The 12,069-nt window shown below is 34.9% G+C and overlaps 1 protein-coding gene across 5 annotated transcripts in view; it reads left to right on the top strand.

The window, feature by feature from the left end:
• ATP8A1 (ATPase phospholipid transporting 8A1) overlaps window positions 1-12,069 on the top strand; it is a 108,480-nt gene that overhangs the window by 32,454 nt on the left and 63,957 nt on the right. For 4 of the 5 annotated variants that reach the window (XM_032108988.1, XM_032108990.1, XM_032108992.1 and 1 more), the window contains 6 exons: window positions 992-1,119; window positions 3,739-3,816; window positions 6,214-6,302; window positions 6,828-6,872; window positions 9,450-9,522; window positions 11,455-11,560. In XM_032108988.1, the coding sequence (XP_031964879.1) occupies window positions 992-1,119; window positions 3,739-3,816; window positions 6,214-6,302; window positions 6,828-6,872; window positions 9,450-9,522; window positions 11,455-11,560 (519 nt within the window). The remainder of the gene's footprint in view (window positions 1-991; window positions 1,120-3,738; window positions 3,817-6,213; window positions 6,303-6,827; window positions 6,873-9,449; window positions 9,523-11,454; window positions 11,561-12,069) is intronic. The other variant, XM_032108991.1, reaches the window with a different exon arrangement.

Raw genomic sequence — 12,069 nt, 5'->3', positions numbered from 1 at the left:
TTTCCTGATACATGTCCCATGATTAAATGAAATTGTGTTGGGTTTTGTAAGGTATGTCATTTAAGGCTGTATTCAGCACATATTTGTTCTGATACCAGATGCTTTTAATATGTAAGAAGCATTTTATCCCCCTTTCCCCCTAGTTATTTAATTTTTTAGCTCCCTGGTCTTTTAGATTAGTACTTCATATGATGCTGGAATTGATATTAATGAAAGTCTCCAAAATCTTCTTTCCTGGATCTTAGAGTAATAACCAAATCCACATTGGACAGACAGTGGAAACCTATCTGAGGCCCTTTTTCTTCGAGATACCTTGAATACAGGCAGGCAGGCTCCATCTTTTACCCTTTTTCTGTACTGTAGAACAGACTTTCCCATTTGCATCCTCTCTGAGGTGCTGCTGCTAGTTACCTTTAAAAGGAAAACATAAAACTTTAAAGGAAAAAGTAGTATAAAACTGCTTGGTTTATATGTTAATATTCACATTTCCAGTTGTTTAGAACTTTCATTAAACTCTCTCATTTCATCTCCTCCTTTCATGGGGTGTGACTTTACCTTTTTCATAGTATTTTGCTCTGTTGAGGGAGATTATGTGATTGTGTGAGTGTGGATGGAGAAAAAATGCATTCCACTATGTATTTCCCCCTTTCAAAATATAAAACTGTTATATTTTGAGTTTAGAACTTGGTTGCTTATGTAGATATTCCCAGATTTTGATCTTAAAATGTAGCGAAAGAGGGAATGGCTGGTAAGTTTGCTCTTCAGAAATTGGAGATGATTGCAAAGGTCTCTGAAATTGAACTCCTCTATTATAATAGAGATCCTTAACTCTGATGAAGGTTTTATCTATAGGCAGTGACACTGTAATTAACTCCAAAATTTCTTAGAACACTTTAAAAATCAGCTGTTAATACAATATTCTGAATACAATAAGTATATATACTTCTAAGTACAGTCTCAAATGTTTATTGTTTACTTTGGTTTTTGGCAGATGGTGGAGCAAGCAACTTTGGATTGAATTTCTTGACTTTTATCATTCTCTTCAATAATCTTATTCCAATCAGCTTGTTGGTTACCCTTGAAGTCGTTAAATTTATCCAGGCATATTTCATAAATTGGGTAAATATTATTTTTATAATACGCATTAATTTCTAAAATCGAGGGATTCACAAGTAAGTGAAATGATGGATTGTTTGTCTATGTAACATTCTTTTCAGACTTTTTATAAATGCTGTTTATTAGTGGAATCTGAGGAGGTAATAATAAGTTATTTTATTTAGTGCTCTTATATCTGCACCAGATTGATTTTTGGAGCATGTTTGTTCTAATCCACTAATTATAGAGGAGCAAAGTGAGCTATCTGTGGATTGCAGATAGAAACTTCAGGTTCTCATATTCCCCAAAACGTGATTAAAACCAAATGAGGTTAAATGTTGATACCAAAAAATTGATATATTTTATTTAACAGTAAATGAGCGTGAAAGAAGGAAATAGAAAAAGTTGGGGGGAGGGCAGGAAGAGCGAGAGACAGATTAAGTAGAAATATATCACCCCTCCATGGCTCCCAACGACGTGGTGTCAGTCCTCTCCATCTGGTCTTCTTGATGGCGAGGGTCCCCCTCCAAAAGGCATAGAATTCAATGGATTAATATTTAGTTAACCAGCCTGGTTTGGGCCAGGTGGAAATGCCCAGGGCAAATTTGACAGTGTGTCTGGCAAGGCTCTGGGTTAGTTGCATCATTGTGCATCATGTGCAGTGCTCTGGTGCAAGGCCTCAGGAATGAGTCTGGGGAATGCTTTGGGGGATTGTAACACCCCCTCAGGTGCCCCTCACATGAATGTCCTGTGGATGTGGCTTTCCTGGGGTGGTGGAGGGTTGTTTCAGAGCTGAGCCTGTTTGTGTAAGGGAGGATGGATGTTCACTGCGTTTGACCAGAGGTTGCACCACACCCCCAAGACCTTCCTTCCCCTCCGGCCTTGGTGGGGGCAGAGTCTGTGCAAACCTGGCAGCAGGAGATAAGCTTGAGCTATGGCCTCCCCCAGCCCAAAGCCATCGAGGGATGATTTTCAGGACAGCTACTGGGATTGGCCCTCCCTCCCATAGATGCTCTCCCAGCCTTACCTGTTTCTTCCCAGACCTGAGATGACTGAACAAAAGTGTCACTTTATCTTATCTCAAGTTCTCTTAGCTGGCTTAACTTACAGTCCAAGGTTTTAGTCAGGGAGCCCATTCAAGGTGGGCTTCGGTGGTGCAGCTTTACACATCAATGTTTAAGCCATGAACTATAATCAGTCTCTGACAATGTTCTTGTGCTTTTTACTTTCTCATTATTGATATTCAGGTATCAGTTTCATTCAGAATGACCAGAAGACAGTGTTTTGCAGTGCTGGGGAATTTTGTCCAGTTTCAGATTTTCTTTCCTGACTCACCCCATGTTTTCGGGTTTTTTGGCATTTTGCTTGTTGTTTTTTTCTCAAGCACAACCATAGTTTAATGGAGTGGGGGTTTATTGTGCAAAGGCAGTGTCTGTTAGTATTATCACTTATGAAATACATAAAGATCATTTTGTCATCCTTTAATTTTTTTTTTCTTAATGAATTTAGTGGGGGAAATGAAGGTTTTACTCTGTTTGAGGTGGAAGTGAGCTATTTTCCTTAAAGCCATGTAAGCATGCCTTCCATTTTTCTGGGTTTTTTCCCGAGTGTATATTTATCGTAGCATTCTGAACACTTCAGTCTGATTCCTTGATCAAATGTGTGAAATAGATTTGTATGTGTGAGATATGTCACCGAGATATAGATAAGAGTGCATGTGAAGTAGCAGGTGAAGCACATGCTTTATTTTAAAAGTTAAATACTTTTATGAGCAGTCAGCTGGTTTCAATCTCTTAAATTTTTCTTGTGCTGTAAAACAAACTCTTAACAAATTGGAGAATGCAATGAAATTCTTCCTTAATTTTCTGTATTTTAAAATCGATATTCAGCAAAGACCCATTTTGAATGCGTAGATTGCCACTGTTTATACAGGAAATCAGAAAGGCAGTTTTAACTTCTCTTCCTGCCCCAGTTTCTGTTTATGAGGGATTAGTTGACTTTAATTTATCCTAATCTGGGACTCTGGACATTTATCCTAAATAATATTTCTCTTTGTGTGTAGATTACATTTGCATGGAGAAGTTGGTCATCTGCAATCTGTTGCACTACGTTGCCATATTTGACATTTTAATCTTTTACTGTATTTGAAAACAAACTCTGATGTTTATTTAACAAGTAAGAGGAAAAGAACTCACACCATGTGAATTGTATTTTACATTTATTGTGTACTTGCAGATTTATCTTCATGTTTTTATCTCAAGATATATTTATCTTGCTATTTAGAAATGACTGGTTGTGCATACAATAGAATTAGGTAAGACTGACTTCTCCCTAAGAGTCACAGTGTAGTATTTCTGCTTGTTGCCAAAGTCATTTTAGATGTATGGGTCAACAGTTTTTCAGTAATACAGATCACTAGAAATAATCTGAGCAAAATCTCCCATGAGAAAATCTTATTTCTTCTGGGGACTCTTGGAAGTGATCTGATAGTGTCTGTGGCTTCCCGTCTTGAAACAATCTTAAGTAGATCTATTCATGTTTGGTCTTTTCTTCTATACTTAACTTTTCTATTTATGTGCTAGATATTTTGTAAGAAGTTTTGGAAGACTGATTTCTAAATATATGTACTTTTTTTGTCTGTAGGACATAGACATGCACTATGAACCTACGGACACTGCTGCGATGGCTCGTACTTCCAATCTCAATGAAGAACTTGGACAGGTAGAAAAAAAAATTACTGGTTCTAACTCTGTGTATTGAAATTATTCATGTGAGGATTTATTTTAAAAAATATATTCTTGCCTTAGTATTTGCTTATTTTTATTCTCTTTTTGTCAGATATTTTTAAAAATACTTTGCAATATAAGCAAATTAAAACCAGAATTAAATGAACAATCTCTGTATCAAGGTGTATGTGGTCATCACAGAAGATTGAAGTGTATCAATAAAGTTACAAAATCAAAGGAATTTTGAGCATTAAGGCTGTCTGTGGCACAAAATTTAGTCGCAGTATATACACTCATGATAATGTGTCTTCAGTATGTCTTTTTTTCCCACATGCTCTGCATTCCTCAGAAGAGACAGTGACTATCTTAGGGTTGAATCACAGTTTATATATGTCCTCTTTTCTTGCCACTAAAGACTGGAAGCTGTGAATGGAATGGGATCTCATGGCTGAATTAAACCGTGGAAATTTGAGCTTAATTCTTCTTTTTGATTTGGAGTTCTCTTTGAATACTGTAAAACCAGTTTGACTTTTCACAAGAGATCACTTATATGTTGTTCATACTATGGAAGTATGACTTGCTACAAGCGAGTCTGGGACACAGGGTGTGCTTTTAGAAGCACTGCACATGGTATTTGCTCTTTCAGTCAATTGTGTTTGCAGTCTTGCTTTAAAAACATGCTAAACTTTCTGGTACACTGTTGATGGGCAACTCTTGCTGTGGAAAATAAATTACATGCTCATTTAATTGAATTGTATTATGAACACAAGTATGCATGTTCTTGCATTTCCTAACCTAGAAATAACTAATTCTTTACTTTATTGCATGGGAATGTAAATGTTGTCTCTGGCTTTCCAAACCAAATAAATAATAACTTGGTTTTAGCCATATAGCAAAGCAGTCCTAGGGCCTAATACTTAAGAGATGTGCCTTTTGGAAAAACTGGCTGAAGATTAACATGTTCTATGACTGGTTTACATAGAGGAGTACAGGGCTTTTGCCTGCTGGGTTTGACATGTATGTGCAGAAAAATTTGTTCTTTTCCTGGCTTTAAAGGGGGGTACGAGCTCCTCTAGTGGGGAAGAGTCTTTGTTGAATCTTAGCTTTCCTTCTGTTTCATTTTACACTGTCTGTTTTTTCTATCTCTGCAGCTAGTTTGTTATTCACATTCCCAGACACATTCTTTCCTTTTGACTTCAGTAGTTTTTGTCTTCATTTCTTAGGTTTCTCATCAAATTCTCCTTCACCATCAGGAGCTAGTCAGACTTCTTGGGATTTACACTTTCATTTTTTCGAGAGATTCTTAATTTGAGCAGATTTTTGTAGGGAGACCAAAGGACTGCGCTAAAAAGAGCAATTTTCTTCTTTGAAGTACATGAGGGTTGCACATAAGGAAGAGAAGATTTCCCCCAAGAGATCTTTAGGTTTTAAGAAAGGCAAAACTTTGGTGTTGGGAAAAAAGCTGAATTTTCTTAGCTGCAGCTCCCATTTTCTCATTGTGCCCATACACAACAAAAACAAAACAAAACAAAAAGTGCAGCATAAACCTGACACAGAGGAAGATTTCTTCTAACTGCTGATTTGGCTAAGTCATAATTCCTCAGAAACATTTTTACTAATACATAGCTTTATTAGTCCTACTAATTCCTAATTAAGAATCCTTGGATTTATTTTTAATTAGAAATGAATTTTAATCAGTTGAAATTTATCTGTGACTCACAGAAGTTTTCGTTCATCACAGATGACTTCATTTCTTCATACATTAACTTTTTTCTTAAAATTGGGTTTAAACGAAGCTTAAAAATATCACAGGTTCATGTACTTCAGCTTTGAATTTTAAAATGCTTTACCTAGTAGTTTCTGGAACAGAAGGGTTTATAATGCTAGGGAAACAGGAGATCTAGGTAGAAAGGAACGTATTTCTTCTTTTCCTGTTATTTGGCATTTCTGATCTGTTGCTCTTCTACTAACATTTCGGCTTTAAGAAGATATTTCCATGTCAAAAAGATGGGTTTAGAAATGCATATAGATATACTTTTCTTACCATATGGCTTTCTGTGAGAAGGTTAATGTTTTACTGGCAAAGTCATTGGTCTTCACTAGTTTCTTGCACTTCAGCAGAATGCAGAATGAGGGATGGTTAAGTATACCACTGGGCACTGAAGAACCTTAGGTGTCCTGACATCTCCGTTGACTGATTTCTTTGGAAATGGGTATGAGGGCTGTATATCTGCCATGTTTATGTATTGGTTTTGTTGTTGGCTTTTTTTCTATAAAATGTGAAAATTGCAGAAGAGGTGAAAATATTTCATATGTTGATAGCTATGAATGCTACTAGATATGTCACTAACTGCTGAATGTTAATCTATAATGGATTTTATCATTCATTTAGGTCAAATACATATTTTCTGACAAAACGGGTACCCTGACATGCAACGTCATGCAATTTAAGAAGTGTACTGTAGCAGGAATTGCATATGGGTAGGTATTTTTACATGCTGCTTCATCTGTGTGCCTCTGCCTGTCCATATGTACCCATGCATTAATACTGCAGTTAAAATAAACTTACACCTGGCAATATCTATAGCTCAGTCAGCTTTTTGTGACTATAAGATGTTACTTACAAGAGACAGGATCATTTCTGTCAAGACATCTCTTTTTGCAAAGAGGAACAGAAATTGAGAATACCACAGGCTTTCTGCTGTAAGGCAACTTCAAAATGCATGTTTTTGCCATTGTTTACCCTGCTTAATGTTGTTACAAAATAAAAGCCTGAGGGAGACTTGCAAAAACTTGGTTTGTTATAGTTTATGAAGTCTCAATAGCAACACCATATTTTTGTAATTTTCATTGCAATCTAGGCGCTCGCAAAATAGTTGCAAAAAGGGGGTTTTTTTGGTAATTTGGTTTGATTAGCTAGCTACTTTTTTTAATACGATCCAATTTTTTAGCATTTGTGATTCTTTCTCCTCTCCCTGTTCTATTTTTCCCTTGCTTCTTATGCAGCCATTGCCCTGAGCCTGAGGATTATAGTGTTCCTTCAGATGATTGGTAAGCTCTAAAGATCATTTAGCTTCTGCTGTTTCTTGAAGATTCAGGTTTAAAAACACTGAGCAATGTATTTAAAAATTGAGCTAAATGTGAGATTATTTCAGAAATTATTTCAGCATTGAATTCATGCAGACTGACCATCTTACACAAATTTATGCCATCCAAATTCTATGGCATTAGGTTGCGTACTCAGGAATAGAATCTCTGATAGGGTCCCTGAAATAAAGTGCAGTCATTCTACTGACAGTCCTGGTGCAATTCAAAATTACTTATTGGAGAGGAAGTTTTGTCTTTTGTTACGTATTTGGTACTATGGTGACTTCAATCGCACTGTTCTACTGTTAGTCAGTAATATGTTAGTAATAATCAATGATGTGCTTAGAAAAAAAAATCCATATTTGAGAGTGAAAAATATGTAATGTTATTGTTGCTATTTTACTTCCTACAGATAATTTTAGAATACTAGCACTACATAGTTCTTAAATGGAACTGAGATTAGAGCAGCCAAATACACTTGGGATTGACATTGATATCTTGACGGGGCATCAGGAAAGATAAAGTCCTGACTTCCTTTCTGCTCTTATCTACATGATGCCTTGTACTTCTTCATTATACTTTCTTAAACTAAGTATTTGCAATACCATTCAAAGTAAGCTCAGGTACATCAGAGAAAAAAAAACGTCATTTACAGCCTTTAAATTATCACTGTTTTATTTGTTGAAAGTAGCAACAAGGCAATGTCACACAGAATTGCAATGTGTTGTCACCTTTTGTTGAAAACATTTGAAGGAAAAAAAAGTCTTTTCTAAATTAGAATTAATAAGTTCAGATAGAAAAAACCCCTCAAATCCTGAAAAATTCCTCTCACAACACATAAAATGTAGTACACATGCACACCCCAAAATCTTACCTGATCTGAATGTCATCATTTGATGCAGAAGGAAAATGTTTCTTAAAGATGCATGTGTGCTTAACTGCATACAAGTGGTTTCATTAAAACAATGAAGTGCTTCCATGAAGTTAAACATCCTTGCTTATAAGCTATTAAGTAAAAAGACTAGTTTTGACTAGCACACATAAAAATCTTTTTGAGCGCATCTGAAATGGATAAACCGATGTCCAGAAGAACAAACCCAAACCTTTTATAGGCAAAGAATATATTAGAAATACTTATAAAATACAATGCTTGAAATTTCTTGGTGTGGAAATCTGTTGCAATTAATAAAATCTGTTTGTGACAGTAACATTTCTAGCCCTAACATGACTAATATACTAAATCCCAAATCTTTTATATCTTTTTTTTTATTATTATTAGAAAGAATTGTTTTCCACTTTGTCACAACATATACCTGCAAATAGTTTTCCTTATTTTAGCACTGAGAATCTGGAAAATTTACATCAGAAAGCTTTAAGCAAGCAAATCTTAAAGCTTAGACTCTAAACAAATATATTAAGTCTGAAGATGTTATTATTTGGCACTTCAAGATCTATTTGCTTTGCATTTAAAAAAAGTCTTCATGAAGGAGAATGCTTCAAATTTTTCACTTCAATTATAGTTAGAAAAAGTAGTCCTTGCATGGCTGTACAGAGGAGGTTCTGCATTTTATATCCCTCCACAGCAGTTATTGCAGGACTAAAACAGATCACATTTGGTTTTCATAGAGAATCCTTAGACTGCCTTTGATGTATATGGCTTATTCTTCAATTTAAATCACCAAACATATTTATTCTTTTGTAAGATTATGTAATCCAAAGCAAGACCCAAAGTAAATGGAAAAAAAAAATTCCTTCAACTGGATTCACCTTTCAGTATTGTTTTGTTTCACTCAAATTCAAAGTCATCTAGATATATTCAGCTGTAGTATTAAGAGTGTAGCTGTAGACAGCTGCAGTAACAAATCTTCTAAGAAGTATCTACATTTTTGTGTTCCCACATTCAGCCAGAATATTTGTGCAATTCGGGAGATGTTAGTGTATGACTTTATTTGTCCAGAACCATCTCCTTCTTGCATTTCTTAATTCTATACTTCACCATTGTTGCTGTGTCTTCTTTATCTTTCAATTTAATATGTTCCTTTTTGATCATAAGTAATAGAAAGCAAACCCTCTACATGCAGACTTCTCTCATGTCTGAACTCATTTGTTTACCTCTTTCAGATAACAGACTTGCTTTTCTGCAAACATTTAGAAACCTATCCCAAAACTGCTAATTTCTTGTTGAAATGTGATCTCTTTAGGCATATTTTTTTTGTGTCCCTTCTGTAATCTCATTCTAGAGATCAGAAGACAAGAAGCCTCAGTCTTACATTGTGGATATATTTTTACTTCATCCTTCATTACCTGAATTCAGCACAGAGACTTTGCTGGATTTAAGTGTATTTATATAAACCAAGGTTTCTTTAAATTAAACAAACTTTGGAAATGTGAAAGGAGTACCTTTTCAATTCTTTTTCTCACAGTACATGATCGCAGCCTTTATTGTAGCAGCTACAGCCCAAAACTTGTGTTTGGATGATTTGTATATAAACTGTTAAAATCATGCTAAGAATGATCTCTTTTTTACTTAATTATTTCTAGGCAAGGCCCACAAAATGGAGAAGAAAAAACATTTAGTGATGTATCATTACTGGAGAATCTTCAAAACAACCATGTAAGTTATATAGAAACAATTGTTTCGTGAGATGAAACCATTGCTTCCAGTAATTCAAAAGATTATGTCCTTTGAGGGGAAAATAAATAAATTGTGTATTTATACAAAATCAGCATGACCTCATTAAAGCTTTCATAATTGTTGCTGATACATGTTAATTACATCCAACCCTTTTTTTCCTCCTTTTTCATTTTGATGCTATGGTTCAGATGTTACAAGTTTGAAGTAGTCTCATGTTCTTCATTCTCTGGGTGTTTTACTGGTACTCCTGTGGTTCAGATGATGTCATGACATCCATTAAAGCTTTTAGGATAAGCCAAGTTATTTTACATCCTGACATGACTTACCTGGGCTGGGACAGGAGTCAGGAGTTAACCGTATGCAGTGGGTTTGTGTGCATGCTTCCATGAGGTTAGATCTTCAGATGATGAAATGAAAAAGGCATTTTGGAGGCTGTTACTTGTACCAAAGAGACAATACATTTCTCAGGAAATGAACAAGTTATTTTATGATCTGTTTAAGAATCAGTACAATCATTACAACCTTCTGTCTTTTGTTTGTACAACAGATGTTTTTACCTAGTCATAACCAACACCTACTTTAAACAGTGTAACTATTTGTTCTCTTTTTGAAGAGTGTAAGTAAATTGCTCTTTTCTTAAATTTTGTCTTCCCAGCAGACTAGTTCCAGTTTAACTGACAGACAGTGAAGCATCTTTTTCTTACAAATGGGGCAGTCTTTAATGGTAGACATCTGAGAGCCATTCTCAAATGTATCTAAAGCAGAGGGGACTCTTACACTTACCTGCACAGGCCATTTATATTTACAGTGCTGGTAACAGGGAGAGTAGCATAGTTTGAAAGAGGCATCAACTATTACTGCTGTTGTCAAAGTGTCCTTGGCGTGCAAGTGTTGAACCTTCACAGTTTTCTGGTAGATACATAGTGTTAAGTATATATATATAATATGAGCCTGCAAGCTATAAAAATGTGTTTGTATGCATGCTAAAAATTGAGATACACATTCAAAGAGAGGTTTCACCACTGTATTTTAAATGTCTTCTGAAGTGCTTTGGAAAAGAATTTGTAATTCAACCTGTTGAGGTAACTGAGCCACTTCTGAATACATCTTAGAGGATTTGGGGGCCCTCAGTGGAAGAGAACAGGAACCTCTCCCATTAGTGTTTCTGCACTACAGAATTAAATTAGGTCTTCAAAGATTATTGTATTTTATAGAGCAATTGTAATGTTAGTCTACTACAAATCTGAAATACTATAAATATGCTACAAGTAACCCTCAGCTGAGGTGGCAGCTGCTTTGAGCTCACTTACAGGGAATGCTGGGGTTTCTTTTAAACAACCATTCAGGAGTCAGTTCATTCATTTTGCAAATGCCAGCTGTAGTAATAAGGTTCTTAGCCTGATATATTCATTTAATGTCCTCTTGAAAAGCAGTATGATCTTGCAACATTTTCTATGTGATTTTTGCTGTTAGATGTTAGATGTGTGCTGCATCTTTGTAAAGATTCTTAAAAAGCATTGTCAAATACAGTATTAGAAAAAAGTAAAAGAGATTATTTTTTAATAAAAAAGACAACATCCAAAGAGACTTCTGTGAATAAAGTAAAATTTTTTCAATACATTATTCATACTTACCTTCTCTAAAAAATGATTATTTGAAATGTTATATGGTTATCTAATTTTGATTGTTACAATAGCAGATGCCACTAAATTCTATTTATATAACCAGTATTTAAGTACAGCAGAAAGAAGTTACCCTGCATGCTGATTAGTGTATAGGTGGTTTTTAAAGAAAAGAGGAACCATCTGTCATTAAATTTTTGTGGGCTATTATTTGTCTGTATCTATTATTACATTTTGGTTATTTATTGCTTAAATGATTAATCACACTCTGACATCTTTTTTTTCTTAGCCAACTGCACCTATAATATGTGAGTTCTTGACGATGATGGCAGTGTGTCATACAGCAGTTCCAGAAAGAGAAGGTGATAAAATTATATATCAAGCAGCATCTCCAGGTAAGACTCAGATAACTCAGTGAACATATTCTATCAACTCAACAAGCAAATTTTATTCGGTTCATTGTTTTTGAAATAACTTCCAAAATTTAAAAAAAAATCTATAAACCCTATACCTCAAAAAAGAGTTGGTATCAACTAAAATCAATTTTGTAAAAAAGGATTTAGACTTTTTAAATTTTCTTCAGAAAATACATCTGAATGTCCTGTGGATTATGTAAGGGCAAATAATCAGTAACCATACAGCACTACTAAGGTGTTGTCAGACTGCTGTGGAATTCTAAAGGAACTGCTCAGAAGTAAATAAAAATCAATCAGGAGACAAATTGATGTTCTTGCCTATGAACCTATTCTGTACTTGGTAACCATTATACTGATTTAGAACAGAGACTGTAATCAAAACAGAAATGTTTTTAATAGGATAGAAATTGTGTTAAATTCTGTTAGAGATTGACAAAATATTATAATGCAAAAGGTCTGTTTCAAGCTTATTGTGGTTCATAGACAAT

This window comes from Corvus moneduloides, chromosome 5 (assembly GCF_009650955.1).
Source record: "Corvus moneduloides isolate bCorMon1 chromosome 5, bCorMon1.pri, whole genome shotgun sequence".
NCBI classification, from domain to species: Eukaryota; Metazoa; Chordata; class Aves; order Passeriformes; family Corvidae; genus Corvus; species Corvus moneduloides.
The sequence above is the reverse complement of the archived record's forward strand: the minus strand, read 5'-3'. Positions and strand labels throughout refer to the sequence as shown.